Source organism: Meleagris gallopavo, chromosome 2 (genome assembly GCF_905368555.1).
Source record: "Meleagris gallopavo chromosome 2, MGAL_WU_HG_1.1, whole genome shotgun sequence".
In the NCBI taxonomy this organism is placed as follows: Eukaryota; Metazoa; Chordata; class Aves; order Galliformes; family Phasianidae; genus Meleagris; species Meleagris gallopavo.
The window spans coordinates 84,070,313-84,091,393 of record NC_139405.1 but is presented as its reverse complement, the minus strand read 5'-3'; the positions used below and the strand labels follow the sequence as shown (position 1 = coordinate 84,091,393).

Sequence of the window (21,081 nt, the reverse complement as noted above, 5' to 3'; positions counted from 1 at the left end):
GAGTTTTACACTTTCATTTATTTGCTACTGTACTTGATATTTCCTCTGAAATTGAATTTGTACTCTTAAAGAAAACTGAAGCAAATGGATATGTAAAGAGCTTGAATTGCATGGCATAACAAAACTAAAATATATCTTTCTAGCATGATACTGAGATACTCTTCACTGATTAATAATTAATAATAATTGTTATGATGGAATTGGAAAACATCCTCGGATCACAAAACCTAAGAGATGATATGGATATAAAAATGGAAATGTTTGAGTTGTAGTAACACTTCTATAAATTTCAAGTTTCAATTAATTTTTTGTTTGTTTGTTTTATACTCAAGGGAAAAAAGAACTCAATATTTTCAGTACTTGTGATAATGAGCTACACAATATGAATCATATTGTGAAAAGTTCCTTTAATCTGAAATTCTTTCTCTTGGAATGCTATCATACAATCCCTAACTGAGTTACAAAATAAGACAAAAATGCTTTCTAGTGGGATGTCCTTTATTCTAGCTCATGCTTACAGAATCACTGACTCATTGAGATTAGAAGGGACCTTCCTTTCAAGGCCATCTAGTCCAATCTTTCTGCTCAAGCAGTCATCTAGAGCAGAATGCCCAGAACCATGTCCAGATGGTTTTTGGAAGTTCTGAAGGAGGGAGAGTACACAACCACACTGGAGAATCTGTTCCAGTGCTGTCACCCACACAGTGTTTCCTGATGGTCAAAGGAAATCTCTTGTGCTCCACTTGGTGCAACCTGGCATTATACACCACTGGAAAAAGACTGGTTTTGTCCTCGTCATCCTCCTTTCAGATATTTATACATAATGAAGAGATTCCCTCCTCAGCCTTCTCTTTCCTAGGCTGAAGAGTAAGCTTTGTAAACCCTTCCATATAGAACATGTACACTAGATCCTCAAAAATCCTTACTCAAAGATTACGTTAGTTTACCAATATGTCTATGCATTTCTTGCACTGGGAAGTACCCAGCACTTCAGATGTATCTCACCAGTGCTGAGTAAAGCGGGAGGATTCCCAGTACCATGACTAGTGGGGTGGAGGGATTCACAAATTCACGCCTCTGGAAAGGGCAAACAGGGGACTCCGAATACTTAAAAACAGCGGCAGCGATCCAAGGAGAAACAAACTAACCTCCTAAATATAGCATTGGAATGCAAGATAACGCACTATAATACAGTATAATTAGAATTGAAGCTAATTAATTGAATATAATGAGAGAGAAAGTGTCTGAGAACCGAAGGCCTCACCATAAAGCTGAGGTGAGACATGCAGTCTGCCAAGCAGCACAGAGGAGAGTTGAAAAAGGGGAGGTCTTGTGACCTTGCCAGGGGTTATATCGCCTCTCTGAATGCAAAGTCTTCTGGGATATGTAGTTCTTCTCTTCCAGACAAGTGCCCGGAACTGGAGCATTAATGCTGTAATTCCCAATGCACTACATGATGTTATGAAGTGGAATACTGATAACCAAAAATCATAAAATCATAACACTTCTTCAACCTAATGGCTGCATTCCTTCTACTGCCACACAGAGTAGCATTAGTCTCCTTTGCCACAAGATTGGCTCATGGTCATTTTTGTGTTCACCACTACTGCAGGTCCTCTTCTGTAAAGATGTTTTCTAGCTGGGTAGCTCCCAGCATGTGCTGGTACCTGAATTATTCCCCTTCAGATGAATGATTTTGCAGCTAACTTTTTTGAACTTCATGAGGTTCATATTAGCCCATTTCTCGAGCCTGTTGAGATTCCTCTGAATGGCAACACAAGCCTCTGCTGTATTAACCACTCCTTCCAATTTTGTGTCATCAGCAAACTTGCTCACCCATCACCCATATTATTACAAAAATAAATAAATAAATAAATAAATAAAACATGACTGGAGCCAGTGTTGTCTATGCTTGCTGCCAAATCTAAATTATATCTCAGTAACTCAAGAAAGTTTAGAAAGATACCTTGCATAAACTCAACAGGTTAGCCTAGATAATAAAATTTATGGTAATATTTGATATATTTCTGTTAACAGCTATAATTATACCTTATTCTGGGCTGTGGTCTTCAGTAAATTAACCATTGATTCCATTGGAAGTAGTCTATTCACCGCTAAATGTTTTCAGATTTTATTAATTAGTAGAACACTTCCATTTACATTCCATACTGATAAAGTTCCAGCTTTCATGGATTGCCTGTGTAACACACTTTTTAGTGAATAAGTATAGAGAGAAGATATCACCTATTATTTTAATGTGTGTATTCAAACAACCATAAAATCATACAATGAAGTCTGAAAAATTGGTAAATTTAAGTCACATGCCTGTATATATGTATGTATACAAATGACTATAAAAATATTTGAAATTCTAAACTTAGCACTGAAATGCTAAAACCTAGCAGGTTATATGTTATATATGTTATATGTTGAGAAATTAGCACCGAATTTACAGCTACTTAATTTTCTGGCATTTCAGCACTGAGCTGGAAAGACCCAAGTAGATGTATTAGTTTGATGTTTTAATTGAACTTACTAATGTGCATAGGTCATTCCAAAGGTAACATCTCCTATTTATTTCCATGAAGATTACAAGAGATACAAAGAGCATAATAACAGTGATAAAGCAAATTCTCAGCTATAAAACAATAACTTTCAATATAAACTTTCAATATAAACTTTCAATATTAACTATGCACCTTCATCTGTGATGAACAAGAGCCCGCATGCCACACTCATAAAACTCTGCACCAGTGGAGGGGATCCACAGTTTCACAGCTGCTGTGAGGGCTTCTTTGCTAGGAGAATGTTCTCCAGGCAGTTCATCTTTCACTAGCCCTAACAGATGTAAGTCAGAAGATGCCAAATCCAGACAATATGATGGGTGTGGTAAGACAGTCCAACCAAGACTGGCAGTGTATTCTACAGCCTTCACACTGGTATGGGATATGGCATTATCATTTTACAAGAGAAAGGTTGTCTTCTTCTCTGGCCTGATTCTGGAAATTTGAGCCTTCAACATAGTCAGCATTGCAATTTGTCAGAATTGCTGCTTTGTCCAGGTTCCAGGAAATCCAGAAGGATCACCCCTTTTCTATCCCAAAAGACAGTGCACATCACTTTACCCACTGAGGGCTGTGTCTTGAACCTTTTCTTCAAGAGGAATTCACATGTTGCCACTCCATGAAATACCATTTTGACTCTGGCTCATAGTGGTGACGTCACATCTTGCCACCAGTAATGGTGCGATGCAGGCAATTCTCACCTTCAGCTCAACAGGGCTTGACAAACTTCAATCTGGTGTTCTCTCTTTTCCTGCTTGAGCTTACACGAGACACATCTGAGCGCAAACTTTACAATATTCCAATGTTGCCAGCATCGTTTCCAATGCATTGAAGACAACATTCAGCTCAGTACACAATTCTGTGGCCATAATCTGTTGATTCATGCAGATGAGCTGGTTGAGACACTCTTCGTTTCATGGTGTGACAGCTGTGCATGTCTGTCTGGAACATGATTTGTTTTCATGTTGTTTTTATTGCTGAAATGCTCCACCCAGCACCTCATTGTGTTCTCATCCTCTGTTTGGTCTCTACAAATGTTCAGCAGCTTTGTAATATTACACATGCTTTAAATGTCTCTCTGAACTTGAGCAAGTACCCTCACTAATTTGTAAGAATAAGTTGTAAATTAAAGATTAAAAAAAAAACCAAACATTAATTATCAACTGGTATAGATGACAGCCTGCCTATTATACCATTTATGTTAATCATTGATAGTGATAGTATACCTCACAGTAAAAACACAATTATACACTTCTGTATTGGTAAGAAACCTGTATCCAAGATGATATTCAGCTTTTTACCAAAATCAGAGTGTCAAGAATATACACAAAACAGAAAATTATTATTAAAAAACAAAAACAAAACAAAAAACAAAAAACCATTATCAGCATTTTGGAACTCATCTAACCCAATGTTGAAATCTCTTGTCTTAGAACAGATGTGTAAGATAGACAGATGCTCTAAAATACTTGTTTGTCTTTTCTGAGATTGTTTAAACAACTCATTCATAAGTAGGTGTGTATTGAAACAGAGTAATGATACTATTGATCTCATTCCTGCTCATGATTGGATTTTCCTGTTCTGTACCAAAACATTAATTCCCATCAGGATACTCCGCAGTTGTGTTTGTGACTACATCCACAACACCTTAAGCTGCCTAATAGGGAAACTAAACTAACACAATTAAAATTGTGTACTGGAACATGACCAACATTTTATTGCCAACAGCATCACATTTCCTGTTCAGAAATTTACATTTAGTATAGGAAGGATTCACTGAAGTACTTAGGAGACACAATCTAAGAATTTCCATGCTAATTCAGTTAAAACACTTACAAATAAAAAACATGTAAATATATACTTTTATGCATATATACACATTTTTCTTATAAAAAGGTCTTATAAACATCATTGAAAAAGAGTTGGAAAATCACATTTGCAGTCCAAGGCTTTCCAGTAAAACTTACCTTTGAATCCTTCAGCACAATGACAGGAAAAGTTGCCAATTAGATTTGTACAGATAGCCCCATTTTTGCAAGGTGAACTTGAACATTCATTAATTTCAACTTCACAGAAGGGTCCTCCATATCCAACCATGCAAATACAGCTGTAATTATGCAAGTGGTCCTGGCAGAAGCCATACTCAGAGCACTGGTTTCCAATGCAGTTGTCTATATCAATTTCACAGAAAGTGCCAGTGTAACCAAGGGGACATATGCACCTGTTGAAAAGATTAAAAAAGATTATCTCTGATATTAATGGAACTACATAATAATAACACAATCATTACAGTCAAGATGGGGCAAAATAGTAACATTTAAAATCAAAATTCCAATGACAATATTTAAATAAAATCTAGTATATGCTACCAGTATTATGGATTTTAAGGATTTTTGTAGTAACCAGAGTCAGTTGCTTGCTACAACATCGTGAGGAGAAAAAAAACTGTTTTACAGAGGTTTACCACGTTTATCTCCATTTAAAGAAATAAATACAATTTGAAACATCCTGCTTTCTCTAGACATAAAACCAATATAAATGTGCTTTACCATAAGATGCAAAGGTTGTAATTTCTGTCTGTAACTGGAGAAAATGTCAATATCACTTCAAAGAAATGGAACTGATTATTATTTCCACAATTTAGTATGACATGTAAAATTAGAGATGACTTTCTATGCTTCCCTTTTTTTTTTAATAAATGTAAACACAATTGGATTCTTTTATTATTTCATAGCTGATTAATATCTTACAGAATTTCAAAGCTCTTATATTCAGCAATATTTTCCCTGCTTGATCATTTTCTTATCCTGTTCATAGGTATTATTTAATGGAAGAAACAGCTGATAACCTTAGATATTCACAATCCACAGAGATGTTATTTAGAAGCTGGGAACACTTTAAGGAAGCCTTGATTATAGCAATTTTGTGTACCAATCCATCTGGCAAAAAGTCTACTTTTTTTCAGAACTGAATGTTTATGAGGCTTTTTCCTTCATTCCTTGCTTGCTATTCCTCCATTTTTATATTAGACTTCTCGAAATTTCCATTTCAGTATTTGTATGTCCCCATCACATTTTCAAGAGGATAATTTTAATTCAGTAGGGAAAAGACTCCATGTAAGACTCTGAATAGTGAAAAGATAGAATGATGGGAACTGATTTGAATGTCATTTTACAGAAGTTTTCGGCAGTGTAACTTTTGGACTAAGGAAGTTATAAACGTCTCCACCAGTGGTACACATTTTTCTCTGTTCAGTTAAGCTCTAATTTTATCTGCAACTCTTCTTGGCAAGAGAGAATTTGAAGAGCAAAAAAACTTTATGTACAAACTAGAGATACCATGGGATCTCAATCTGCCATGATACAGATGAAATACTTCTGAAGAAAAAAAAGAGGAGGAAAAAAATCTGTTATGTGTAAAATGAATAGCTCCTAAGCTTTAAACAATTTTTTTATTTTTATTTATTTATTTATTTACTTCCGAGGTAATCTGTATTGCTAGTACTGCTCTGAAAATTCAAGAGTAGCTTCAGAGTACCTAAAAAAATGAGGAGCTCAAGAAAATATATATTTTCAAGTGTATGCCTGACAAGAATAGCATCTCCTTTTCTTTCAGCTGGCTCCTTGCAGAAAAATTCAGGTGTCTTCCTGGTCCCTTGGAAAAATGTTCGTAAGAACAAGCCTGACTTTCTGCTTTTCATTGTCAGAAGGTGCATAAATATAATTATGTTAGTCAGAAGAGGAGAAAATTTTACTATGTGTTCTGACTGTTCCAAACTGTAGTGTTTTACTTCATATGGCAGAACAGTGATTTTATTTATTTCAAATGATACTAAATCAGAAGATGTATTTCTCAGGGAACTGCTAATGTACTCCAGCAGCTTAGAGCCTTTAGTTCATGGGCCAAACTGGAGATTGCTTGTAGTAAGTCCAGTGAGATTAAGAATTCTTCAACACAACCACTTTTGCTTTATGGATCCCTTGCTTCTGTACTGCAGTACCTACTCAAGTAGGCGCAGCTGCCATATTTTTCATTCTGGCCTTAGCCAATCCTTCACAAAGAATAAACCCTTCTTTCTTCTTGAGGGCTTCAGATTATTCTGTTCCTTTTGGAAGAAGTACAGCTCTCAGATTACCTCACAGACTTGCATTATAGCTAAATAAAAATGTTGATTTGCATAGATTGATTTTCATTGAGCATGAATGTACACAGCAAGTGCAAGTTTAGTTATCTTTAGCTCTCTAGTTATACTGACCAACAGTAAAACTTTGGTATGGAAAATATCATAGAATCACGTGGAAAAGACCTGCAGAAGCTAATAACACCCACCATCTAATTTCTAAAAGAAGTCTGTCAGCCTTAGAAACTGGATTAACACAAAGGATGAGAACGGCACCAAAGAAAATGTAAATATGAAATTTTGTGTAACAATTTTAACTACTATTTTTGAGCCCTTCTGGGTTAATTTGGATTATGAGTTATGGTCACCAGACTAAAAACAAGATTTATCACACTCTTAAAACATTAATGGAAATAACAGTAATTTTCTTAGCTTTGTATATGCTCCTTTTGTCCATAAGAAAATTTGAGTGTAAAATATCCCAGGAAAGAAAACCTACATCTCAGTATGGTGTTTTTTTTTTTTTTCCCCCTATAAATATAGATATCAAACCAAAGACACAATTACCCTGTTGTGGATTACTTTACTCCTACACATACTGTGTTGTTTGCTAGATACTGATACTGTACTGCCTAAACCTTATTAACAATGCACAGTATTTTGATATGTCCATGAAATAAATGTAAAGGACAGACAGATAATTCAGGCATGGAATTTAGTCTAACGAGTAACGTCATTGGAGTATGGATAGTTGCAGTGTAGCTGTAATGTTTTCTTAACAATACCAGTAAGATACAATTTTTTATCTCCTAAAACCCGGAGCAAAAGCTATGTAGGTAAGCAAGTTCACATTAGTGAGCCAGGCACAGCAGCTGTCACAGCGCACTTTCAGACTGCTTGAACAGAAGTGATGTAGAACCTTGGCCACTGAGTAAATTGTGGCCAACTAATGAATCTTCAAAATAAGTGAGAAAAGCGAAAGACCAGACTGGAGATATATCTATACTGATCTTTGCTAGTTGACCCAACTATTTTCTATATTGCCATTGAAAGCACACTTAAGATGAGCCCAGCAGATTAATTGCATTTATTTAGTATTTCTCCATCTTTCATGAGCCCTAATAGATGGAAGTCAGAAGATGCCAAATACAGAGTATTTGCTGGGTGTGGTAGGACAGTCCAACAAGACTGGCAATGTGTTCCACAGCCTTCACACTGGTATGGGACATGGAATTATATTACAAGAGAAAGGTTGTTTGCTTCTCTAGTCTGACTCTGTACATTTGAGCCTGTATCAGTCAGAATTGCTGACTTGTCCAGGTTATAGGAAACCCAGAAGGATCACGTTTTTCCTATCCTGAAAGAGAGTTCACATCACTTTACCCACTGAGGACTGTGTCTTGAACCTTTTCTTCAATGGTTAATTCACATGTCATCACTCTGTTGACTGCTGTTTTGATTCTAACTACTAGTGTTGGTCAAGATCATCTTCTGGCATGTGGATGAAGTTGGCCTATTGCATGGAATCTGCCACATTCATCATATCTGCATCTAAATCAATACGAACCATATTTTTTGGAGGAATATATCATTTCAAATGCACTCTGATTTAGTTACTCAAATATCTCAGATATCTCAAACAGCACTCAGACTCAGCTGGAAGTGCAGTATTTCATTTGGATTAGTAAGAGGCTTTGTGGAAATCTGATTGTGGCCACTTTAGTTCTAAGAGGAGGCTCACTAAAACAAAGGAGATTTTTTTCCAAGATGTTATTACATTGTTCTTATTATCTATTATTGGTTGGATTTCTATCTGTATCACAGTTGTAAGGCTTGAAACCTAGTACCCCTCCTTCATCCAGAGCAGCTCCCCATGGTGAACTCAAATTCTCTTCATATTGAATGTATGTACATCTATATGCCACTACTGTTTTAAAATTTCAAGAGTTTTAAAACTGAGAGGAGAAACAGAGTCAATAGAAAGTTAGAAAAATTACAGTTAAATGCACTTTTTCAATCTGTAAAAGTGTAACAGCTCGCTTTGTAGAAAGCAACACTTTAAAAGTGGGAGAAGAATGTTGTTGAAACAAAGCTGGATACCCTCCATGTTTTTCTTGTCTTAGCAATGCTATAGCAAGCCACCACAAAAAGAATATGATGATCACTTAAAAATTAATTTAAAAATTATGCTTCCTTCTAGTTTGTATTGCAGTCTTATGTTCAAATATCTATATATTACAGATCACAAAGGAAAGCATGTATTTGACAGATTCACCAATATCACACACACACACAAAGTCACAAATAAAATTTCAACCATTTTCTTCAAAATTATCATTCAGATTTTATAAGAAAAAATATTCCACTCAGTCACACTCAGGCTCCTGAAAGTGTTTACCATTTGTTAAAGTGGATGGTTTATTTTTTTGAGATTTTGCATAGCTGGTTTATTTTCTTTGTCCAGAAATATAAATATTTGTGAGGCTTTCCTTTGTAATAGTTCAGACAAAAGTCTATCTTAGCCAATAAATGTGCTTAATAAACTTCTAACATCACATCAGTACCTGTATTTATTAACTTCATCTTCACATGTGGCTCCATGTTGGCACTGGTTTATCTCACAGTCATTAATATTCTCCAGGCATGTTTGTCCTGTCCACCCAAGAGCACAAACACAGTGAGATCTTTGGTTGTCTTCATCATAGAAACAGCTACCTCCATTTGCACACACCTGAACATAAGAATTACAAGAAAATATGAAGAGGCTTTTCTCTAGATGTTGACTGTTGTTGGTTTGTTGTTGGTTTAGTTTCTTTGTTTCTCAAAAGAGCTTAACTGAATAACCAATGATTACAAATACTGCTATTTAATATTATTTATTAAAAATAGTATCACAAAACATTTTACATCCTGAGAATGTAAAATACTGAATGTTACTAAATCAATGTATCAATTAATTAATTGGAAACATCCATTCATGATTCAATTTAACAGTGACATTTATCCTAATTCATTTTAGAATATAAACATTTTAGGAGAGGTGATAGTGAAATAATCTGCAGCCGTTCCTGCACTTACAACAGAGATGTAATTTAATTTAATTTCTGGTTATTAAGAAAAACAGACAATAACTGTCATAATGATTCTGATTCACAATCTTGAACCTGTTTATTTCAATAGATTTATAGATAATTATATATCATGAAATCACAGAATATCCTTGTGTTGGAAGGGAGACTCCCTCAAGTGTTGCTAATTTCAGCTCTTGCCTTCACATAAGAGGAACCAAAAAAAAAAAAAAAAATCGAAAGAGTGCTGCACAAATGCTCCTTGAACTCCATCAGCACGGGACCATGACCACTGCCCTGATGGGACTATTCCAGGGCCCAACTACCCACTGGTGCAGAACCTGTCCCCGATCCCCAGCTGCCCCTCCCCTGGCACAGCTCCATGCTGTTCCCTCGGGCCCTGTCGCTGTCACACAGAGCAGAGCTCAGAGATGCCCCTCCGCTCCCTGTGAGGAGCTGCAGCCGCCATCAGCGCTCCCCTCAGCTACTCTGTTCTGGGCTGAGCAACCCCAGGGACCTCAGCCACTCCTCATATGCCTTGCATACCCTCACCCCTCCTTTGAACCCACACATAACCCTCCTTTGAACACGTCCGTATAATACATCATAGTATTGAAATCTCTTGATGTTCTCCTTCAGTGTGCATATAATGAAAAATAACCCTAAGCCAGAAAAACACTTCTCTCTTAGCTCTTTTTTTTCCTTCCTAACATCACTTACTAAAACAGCGTCCACTGTATTCTCCAAACATTACAGAAACTTCTATGTAGAAATGAACACTCCTTTCTTCATTTTCATTTGAGGTATAGCTTCATTTCCATGAAAAATTTGCAGGAGTAAAAAAGTATAACTACATTTTCTTTTCAAAGCAATTAAGACATCTCTTTCTAATCAATTGGTTTCTAAAGAAAATGGTGTCTAGAAGATGAGCTAATGCACTAGTAGTTCAATTTGATTGAGTCTGAATCTCTTTAAAATGCCATTAAGATTTGTAATAATAACAGTTCTTGCCAGAAATCCTGTAAAATTCATTTGTCTTTGATTAAGTTTTAAATTGACCTGAAAATTCAGAGGTTTTTGCTGTGCTCTCAGTACTGAATTTTAGACATAACTTGGAATTCCTTTTCAATTGGGCAACTACTTGAAGAGGAGCACAGCTCTATATAAATGCAAAGAAATGTCCTATGTGTACAGTCTTAGAAGTATTCACTTTTTTGATTGATGTCTCTTCTTAATTTTTTAATTATGCACTTCTGCTTAAATAAAAATGCTGAGCTTTACTATTTTATCAAAGTTAAAAAACAAAACAAAACAACAAAAAAAGCCAAACTTACACTCAAGAAAAAGTAACAGTTTTCAATTCCTAATATTCCTCTAACAACCTGTTCCACTCACTAATGTTTGCACATACTTGGTCAAGTACAATATTAATCTTTCCTTTAGGATAACAATATTTAATTTCACCACCTGTGAAAAAGTGACTGTGCAGTTAAGTACATTCAACTCCCATTGATTTAATTTTTATATCTTTCTACTTCATTGTAGATTGGGTAAGCTCTAAAATTTCCTCCATTAATAAAAAACAAACAAACAAACAAAAAAACATGATCATATAAATTATGGGCTACAAACTGTAAGTAACTGGGAACTCAGTTAAATGGATCCATTGCAGTATACTGAGACTTGTAAGAAGGTAAAGAGTAGAACAAAATCACAAAATTGTTAGCACAAGTGTTGTTAATACTGTTTTTAAATCCTAAATATCTTCTTCATAAAGTGTACCCAGGCCTTATATTAACATATTTTAATATATTGGGTACTGTGTCCAGGCCTGGGGCCCCCAGTACAAGAAAGACTCAGAGCTCTTGGAACAGGTCCAGAGGAGGACCACTAAGATGATCAGAGGGCTGGAGCACCTCTCCTATGAAGACAGGTTGAGGGAACTGGGCTTGTTTAGCTTGGAGAAGAGAAGGCTCTGGGGAAACCTAATTGTGGCCAGTACTTAAAAGGAGCATATAAACAGGACGGGGAACAGCTGTTTTCAAGGGTGCATGGTGATAGGACAAGGGGGAATGGTTTTAAACTAAGATAGGGGAGGATTAGGTTAGGTATTAGGAGGAAGGTTTTCACTCAGAGGGTGATGACCCATTGAAACACATTGCCCAAGGAGGTTGTGCATGCCCCATCGCTGGAGGCATTCAAAGCCGAGGATGTGGCTCTGGGCAGCCTGGTCTGGTGGCTGGCGACCCTGCACATAACAAGGGGTTGAAACGAGATGATTATTGTGGTCCTTTTCAACCCAGGCCATTCTATGATTCTATGATACAATTTAGAAAAAAAAACTTAGAAAGAATGGTATACTCCCATCAATAACTTTTTTTCCCCAAAGTCAACCTTCTTCATAGCTAGAATTAAACACAAATCTTACTGTTTAAGAGATGATAAAAAAGGACTGCGGTGGTCTGTCTCATCACACTTCTGTGATGATACTGCTTCTGCTGTAAATAAACATACCTTAGTACATTGCCTTGATAAAAAATGTAAGCAGAATCAGTTCCTTCAAACAAGAAATGTTACTACAGAAAGGAAAGATAATTAATTGTTACATGATTACATTTTATTCTTTTTATTTTAGCTTTACAGTAAGGCAAGTAACTCCACTTACATGGCTATGTATTCTCCACATGACACTTATTGTCCACTGTTAAAGACAATACAATGTGTTTGAGGAATCTTATCCCAGTGCAATAATTACTTCCTAACAGTTCTCCCTGAATACTTTTCTTTGATTTCCCTACAGTTTAAATGAAAGTGATTTTTATTATTATTTTTAAATCTACATTTCAGGCATATAGCTATTACAGTCTTCAGACGCTGTTACTGCAAATGCATCTGCACACAGATACTCATATTTTTCTCAAAGTGTAATTTTGATTCCTCTGCCCCATGTTCTTTCCTGGACTAATGATACTTTACGTAGATAAAATGATTTCCTTAAATCAATCAATGAACAAAAAACTCACTAAAATGTAAACGTTTAATTTTCAAGAAATATTTGCTAAAAAGACCTCCCTCAAAATATGAAAAACAGAAAAGGAAAAATATAATCAGTAGGAAGGAGGCATTCTGCTTAATTTAACTTCTTATAGATTTAACTCTATCTCAAATTCACCTCTTGCACTTCTATTTATGTTAAACTTCACTTTATTTTTAGAAAATTAAATGTTTTGTTCATAATTAGCTTCCAATACATAGGTAAAAAAAATATTTCTGAATATATTTATGTATATGAATATTTAAGAATAAGCATTGTCTGCTCTTCCCTACTTCTCCTGTTTTAACTCTCAAGTTCTCAAAGATAAACAGCTGATGATTCACAGTCTGTTCCAAATTTCTGTGATAAAATCTCCTAAAAAAATTAAAAAGAAACTTCTGTTAAGCAATTCAGTATTTTCTCTTTTTACAATGTTGAAAAACTTACCTTGAGCCAACAAGGCATGACTTGAATAAGCCACCAAGATCTGAGGCCCTAAATCCTTTCTTTAGGTACAAATTAATTAAAGAGATCAGAAAAAAACACTGCACAAAATAGAGCAGTATATGTAGTGTGTCAGAAATGCAAAGTTAACATCTTATTCAAAAATAAAGCTATGTTTTTCTTGTCACATGCATCACTAGCAGCAGAGATTTTTCTGAGAAGAAAATTATTTGTAGGGACAATTTCAAGGTTAGTAAGAAAAATCCCAGTGTTAATTTAGTATACTTAATTTTTTTTTTTGCATATTTCTTTCCTCGTTCACTTTGTAATTCAAAAATAAACACTTCATACTTATATTACACTGCAATGACTATTAAAAGCAAACACATTTGTTTGTCCAACTACCAAGGATGGCGAGGTCTGGAAAAAATAACTTCAAAAGGGCAAATATGAAGTCTCTAACTCTTTTTTTTTTTTTAATTAAATTGAAAAGCTACTCAAATTGCAGTGAGAGAGGTCATATTTCCAATATCACTTGAATCCTTAGTCTTTAGATTTAGACTTCTATAAGATATTATCTCATTAGTGATTTCACAAATTAGTTTGTAGTTTTATTCAGTGAAACAGTTTAAGATAACTCATCTTTTAATAATGTAAATTGCTGTGACAGAAGAACAAAAAGTATTAATAGAAACATCTGTAAAATATATCAAGGTAAAAGAAAGAAACAAGCATCTATATTTTATATAATCATTCCATAATTAATATGATTGTTTTACTTTTACAGATGAGGAAGCTGTGCCTCAGAGTTTTCATAAAAACCTATTCTAGACAAAGAGTGAGAAACACTGAAATAGTAACATTTTCCCCTTTTCGTAGAATTTTAGAATCATAGAATCACCAAGATCGGAAAAGACTTCTGTAACATTCAGAAAGATCAACATGATGGAAAGGTGATATAAGAGGTATAATGCCAGAGGAACAAATGTAATGGAAAGGCATTATAAGGGAAGGAAAAAGGACTGCTCATCAGTCTCTGAAGATCTAGACTCACAGGGGAAGACGTCACAAAGGAAGATCTCCAACTAGAGATCCATCCACAGTGGCAGTCAGCCCTTAAATGTGGTCTAAGAGAAGAGGAGCCAGGCCTGCAGTCACACACACAAATTGCCATCACCTATGCTCCCAGGGCTGACCCAGTCCTTTCCCCAAGTTCTCAATCAGGCCATGACTCAACAGTTAATATACAACCTCCAGGATCATTGAGTCCAACCATCCACCTACCACTAGTATTTTCCACTAGACCATGTCCCTTAGTACAACATCTAAATGTTTCTTGCGTACCTCCAGGGATGGTGAATCAACCACCTCCGTGGGCAGCCCATTCCAGTGCCTGACCACTCCTTCAGACAATAAATTTTTCCTAACATCCAACCTGAATTTCCCTTGGTGCCACTTGAAGCCATTCCCTCTAGTCCTATTGCTTAACACACATTCAAGTAGCTGATGAAGTGTTTATGTTGAAATCACTTTAAAGTTATGACATCAATCATTTCTCTTGCGAGACAGGATAATTTTCTTACCAATGTAGATGTTTTGGTATTTTTCAAAATCTCGGTATCACTGATTATCTACTGACACTTGTATGTTTGCCTGAATATTTTCAAAGTTTGTCACTGCCTGTTTTTGACATAGATGACTTTGTGAGGGTGGAACCTCAAACAATAAATACCAGGAATGTCCTGTGGATACCATGCTAACCTCTGCTGAAGAAATTAATATCGTTCAGGTATGACAACTATTAGTCTGTAGTGAGCAACCAACTAAATGCATGTGGAAAATCAAAAATGCACACAGTTCACTAACTGGCTGTCATACTAAAACCTGAGATAGGGCTACCAGCTTTGACAATGATTTTGATAGTAAATGTCTTTTTAGCTTATCCCTATTGTATGTTTTCCAAGGATTAATTTAATCAGACAACTCACTGGCCTGTTTCTCTACTGAGTTGTCATATGTTTTGATAACAAAAGAAAGAATTAAACTGATGTAATACTAAAGGGAACTGTCTCTTTCTTTTAAAGATATATAAGATTTTAATTAAGGCATTAGCCTATTCCTGTAGCTATGCTGTAAGGCACAGTAAAGCTTGTTCTTCTGCCTACTCCACCTTGGACTAGCATGTTGCAATAGAGTTATTTGTTATTTCCGCTGTTCCTAGCAATTCTCTATGAATTCCTATTAATAAAAATGGTGGGGGATATAACATATATCCTACATTCTAATGAGACAGGGATATTTTCTTTTTTTCCTTTTGATGTTGTACTGAGTAGATGTATTTCAAAGAAAAATAACCTTAACACTTTAAATGTTGTGCCAGCGGAAAAAAAGTTCATGTTAGTATCATTATATGTTTATAAAAAGATAAAAGAACCCCAGTAGCTTAAATTTACATGAGAAATATTAACATTCTTTTTGATTTATTGTGCTGACTGTACAAACTGAGTCAAAACAGTTCAGCATATCTAAGGTACAAATGGAAATGGAAAAGAACTGAAAAAAGCAAGAGAATAGTACTGTAAATATAATATCGTATATTCCAAAGATGAAGAAAACAAATAAAATACAGATACATAATTCCTTCATTTTAGTTCCCTTTCCTATTAGAAAATTTCCTAATTATTGGCATTATGGCTAAAACAAGTGGCCTGTAGAATGGGAACATAAAGAGATAGATACTTGTGTATGTATAGTCCACACAGTCTATGTAATGTTTGTATGAACAAATTACATATCTGAGGGCTTTAAAGCAAGCATTACAATAAAATGTTTCAGTAGCTCTCATCAGCATCCTTGGCACACCATCGCTTCCCATCCTAACTAGCCATAATAATTATTACATCATTATAATGTTATGCCATGTACAATAAATTTGCACTCAGTATGACAATTTAAATTATGAAATTGTTAAAATTTACCGGATGCTGAACAATTTAAATACAAACCTTTGAGCCAGTGGGTATTTCAGCAATACATTTTGTAGTCATTGGTAAGTGTGTAACCACAGACTTCAAGGTGACATAAATGTTGATTGCTTCTTCATAAATGCATTGCTTGCTCCATATAGTATATTGTTATGTTGAATGTATTTCAATAAAAGAATTGATTAAGCTTTTGAAACACTGGTTATCATTTGTAAGCAGCTGTTTGAAAGGGGTACATGGCATTCTCTACATAGCTGGTAAAATAGCTATCATAATGAAAAGGAGCTACAATATTTCACTTTATCACGTACCAAAATCTCTGTAACTCAAGGGCCTGGGCCTATAGTCTACCCTGTTATGGTGGAATTAGGAATATTATCCAAACCAGTGACTTAACTGAAGGGGTCACTAAAGGGAAGTGAGGAGGACATACTAAATAAAGTTCTTAAATACATCTGTATCCATATTGGATGCAATTTTGACCTAAATATTATCAGCATCTAACTCAATTATTTATAAAATTCTTAGAATGCACAATAAAATAAAATAAAGTAAAATCATTTATATATTCTGTCAGCACTTAGGATTAATTTTGTTTTCCAATTACATTTTCATATCATAGAATCATAGAATGGCTTGGGTTGGAAAGGACCTTTAAGATTATCTAGTTCCAACCCCCATGCTATAGGCAGGGACACCTCCCTGTAGACCAGGTTGTTCAAAGCCCCATCCAGCCTCGCCTTGAATGCTCCCAGGGAGGGGGCATTCACAGCCTCACTGGGCAACCTGTTCCAGTGTCTCACCACCCTCACAGTAAAGATTTTCTTCCTAATATCTAGTCTAAATCTACCCTCTTCCAGTTTAAAATCATTTTCCCTCATCCTGTTGCTACATGTCCTTATAAAAAGTCCCTCCCCAGCTTTCATGTAGGCCCCCTTCAGGTTCTGAAAGGCCACTATAAGGTCCCGCCTAAGCCTTCTCATTTCTAGGCTGAAGAGCCTAATCTCTCTTAGCTTGTGTTTGTATGGGAGGTGCTCCAGCCCTCTGATCATCTTTGTGGCCCTTCTCTGCACCCTCTCCAACAGCTCAATGTCCTTCTTGTGTTGGGAGCCACAGAACTGGACACAATACTCCAGGTGGGGTCTCATGAGAGCAAAGTAGAGGGGCAGAATCACCTCCCTCAACCTGCTGGTAACTCTTGATGCAACCCAGGATACTGTTGGCTTTGTTGGGCTGCAAGCGCACACTGCCGGCTCATGTTGAGTCTTTCATCAAGTGACAGTCATCTCTCAACCTTTTGTCATCACTCCTTACAGTACAGTTAGTCTTGTTTTAATTTTTGTTGTTGTTTTTCTGATCATAGTATTTAACGTTGTCTGTGGAAATGCAGTTTTTGTCCTTCTCTCTATGCATCGATTCATCATCAGCTTTCTCTCTAATAAGTTTTAAGCACATCAGGACATTTCAAGGAATTTTTGCCTCAAGTTCTTAGAAGTTTCACAACATAGCGGAAAGTAAGGAACAGGAGACATCAATAAATAAACCTATAACAAATAAGACAGGTAGAACTCAGACAGCATGAAGTTTGTCTGGTGGTGGTTAGACTAGTCACGTCATGCGCTTCTGGTTTCACGTGTTACATGGGAAAGAAGGTTAACATAAGAATATAATGAGAATGAGTATTTGTATTGTGTTTAGATAAGCTGTGGGTAATGTCAGCTCATTGCAATTAGAATAACCTGTTTGGTTTCCCAAAAACACTGGAGGGAATATATCACTTTATCCTACCTCTGTGTTTCCAATACATGGTGATAAACATGTGTAATTAAATCCATGAGATTTATTCATGCACACTGCTCCTGGGGCACAGCTTATATTGTAGAATAGGCAGACGTCAATATCCAGTTCACATCTTTCACCTTCAAAACCTACACCACAAAGAGAATGTTTAATCACAGTTCATTCACAATATTGACATTGTGTCTGTTCACGGTGTTAGCAGTTAATACCACTCTACTAAAGTATTTTGGCAGTTTCATTTCCTAAGTAAAGCAAAAAAGTGAGATTTTACATAAAATATTATTTGCAGACATTCAGATATATCACTATTTTAAAAATTATTTTTATATTCCTACTTTTAAAACTTAGATATTTGGATAGCATTTTCTTGTTCAGCTCAGAAAACACTATAAATTTGCATCGACTCACCCATGGGGCAAATGCACTTAAAATGGTCTTCATAGTTAACACATGCTCCTCCATTTTCACATGAGTTGGAATTGCAGTTATCAATTTGCACTTTGCAGAATTCTCCTGGGGTTGAAAAACAAAAAAAAGATCTTACCAAGGTTAAGACTGAATTTAATGTAAAAATGTAAACAAACAAACAAAAATGCAACAAAGAAACCAAACCATACTAATAACATTGGTAAAATGTCCGTTACTTTAAATAATCTTTCTGCAATATTGCTTAAAATCTTGCATAAGGTTCCAGACAACTTAAACATTTATAGAAAAATTATATGCACGCTTTGAAATTTAAAAAAAATATAGACAATAGGAAATTAGATGCTTCAAATGTTTTTTTACTATAATGCAATAAGTAACATTATATAGACAGCTATGGACAACTTGACCTTACATTAACAAAATTCCAATTTACTCACTTTGTACTGATACTAAAGGTAACTAAATACATCTAATATTACTGTGATTAATAGTTTAAAAAAGAAAAAAAAAAAAAAGGAGCCAGGATAAGAGTTATAAAGTATGATTTTATGTAATACAATTGACAAAAAGAAAGGCTAAAAAAGTTAATAGATGTTTTAATTGTGAAATGAACTGAATGCATCTAGGAAGTTATGTTATCTCCTAGAAAATATGTTATTTTTTTCCCATTAATTTTCTTAAGGTAAGGAAGGTAACATTGGCAAAGGAAAGCTGGAAGTTCATTGTCATGGCTGGCCCCATTCAGTAAAGATTTTTGATCCATTTTTCGTATTTATTCATGAAGGGGAAATCGAATTGTTCAAAAAGCCCTTGTGAATAAACATTAGTATAGATCAAACAAGGTTAAAGAATTATTTTGGTACAAAACTGAAATCCTTATACAAACTGAATCCTTTAAGCAAACTTTGCAACTTTTCACTGCCACAGCGAGGTCATGAAAACCTAGTAACTCCAAACTGCTATAAAATTTATTAGAATCTGAATACTGCTGAGAAATGCATAATTTATAGTATTAAGATCTGATTAAGTGTTAAATGGATGTCAGGAGAGATCTCCACAGTAATCCACTTAGCTTTTAATGCCTAATTATCACTTCATAGTGAGTGAGGGCTGAATAATTGAGAACTTCAATACTCATATAACTCAAACAAGATTTTTGTGTGCAATTAGGAATGTTATCCTTCTATCAGGAATAAGTTCAGCAGGTGCAAGAAACAAAGAGGGAGGCAAATAATGTTGTTAAGGATTTTACTGCTTATTTTACTGTTTATTTTAAAAATATCCTTATTCATTTTTTTACTGATATACTAAAGGTTTCATTTAACCCTGAACTAAGCAAGTTCAGTGACAAATGAAACTTATCCAGTTATAACTACTTTACTAATTTGATAATACCAGAAACATAAGAAAGCAAATATTTTGGTGACAGTTGAAGTTAGAAGCCAGAGACTGATTTATTCCAATTTCCTATCTTCTACTCCTTTCCCTTCCAGAACTTTAAACAAAACATACATTCTTTAGAAAGACACAAATACTTAAGATTTGCCTGCTGAAATGTTGGCTTTTACATCCATATATTTATAGGCCACAAAAAAACAAACTGTTAGCAATTGATGTCTCATCCTAAGCATTAGATGCAAATCAGATTAGAAGGTTGGAGTCCTTAAAAATGTTATTATTATTTTTTTTTTTTCCCACAGGATCTGCAGATAACAGAGTGACAATCTTGATACAGTGTGAGAATCCTTCTTTGTTTTTTTGGCTCAAAGCTTGTTTCCTGAGGTATTTATTGTGATAAGACTCTGATTGATTTGTTGAGGAGCCAAATAATGGGTGCTACTGTGTGACAATCGACATCACTTTGGGAACATTTGAAAGCTGCTTGCCTCCGAAAGAGAGTGTTCAGGAGTGTTTACTGGCGGAAGATCTGGCCTGTGACTAAATAGCTCCAGCTTAGTATGGGAAAATTGGGGAATGATACCATCGTGTCCTGTGAAAAACAGGATGCAGATGGGCATCCCTGCTCCCTCTTATCTGCTGGCAAGGCCTAAAAAGTGGGAACAAAGGAGTTTCTGCTGAGATCCCAGAGCCAGAAGCTGCCACTCCAAGGAAAGCTGACTCAACCACTTTGGATTTGAGCTGTCACTCCAAAGGCAGCTGACTCGACCACATTGAAAGCATTGAAAAGGGGCCATCATCGCCATGGTCACCGTCGTCGTTGTCGTTGCCGTTGTCGTCGTCAACAGAATAACAATGCCCGACGACCCACCACTACTGAAGATCAGTGACTGAACTACGAACGCTGGATCCATGGTGGTGACTATCTCCCTCCCTCTTGCTGCTTACAGACTCCTTGCTTCTTCTTTCCTATCTTTTCTATCGCCCTCCTTCCCTTCCCCATTACCCTAATTCGTAATAATGTCCGTCCTTCCCTTCCCCATCTCCCTAATTAAGATTTATAATAAACTGGTCGGACCAACATTTGAACCGTTGTTTCTTAATCTCACGCCGGGTATATAATATTAAAAGAACCTCATCTGCCTCCTATAAATTGGAGCGAGACATACAGATATCCACATTGTAGGCACTTAAAATATGATTTCTTCCACTTCCAGCAACTTTATACTTAATTATTTTG

The 21,081-nt window shown here is 35.6% G+C and overlaps 1 protein-coding gene across 1 annotated transcript in view; it reads right to left on the bottom strand.

The window, feature by feature from the left end:
* EYS (EGF-like photoreceptor maintenance factor) overlaps positions 1-21,081 on the bottom strand; it is a 765,389-nt gene that overhangs the window by 659,702 nt on the left and 84,606 nt on the right. Inside the window, exons 7-10 of the mRNA XM_085217834.1 lie at positions 18,423-18,527; positions 18,003-18,142; positions 9,249-9,415; positions 4,532-4,785 (exon numbers count right to left, since the gene is read on the bottom strand). Of these exons, the coding sequence (XP_085073960.1) occupies positions 4,532-4,785; positions 9,249-9,415; positions 18,003-18,142; positions 18,423-18,527 (666 nt within the window). The remainder of the gene's footprint in view (positions 1-4,531; positions 4,786-9,248; positions 9,416-18,002; positions 18,143-18,422; positions 18,528-21,081) is intronic.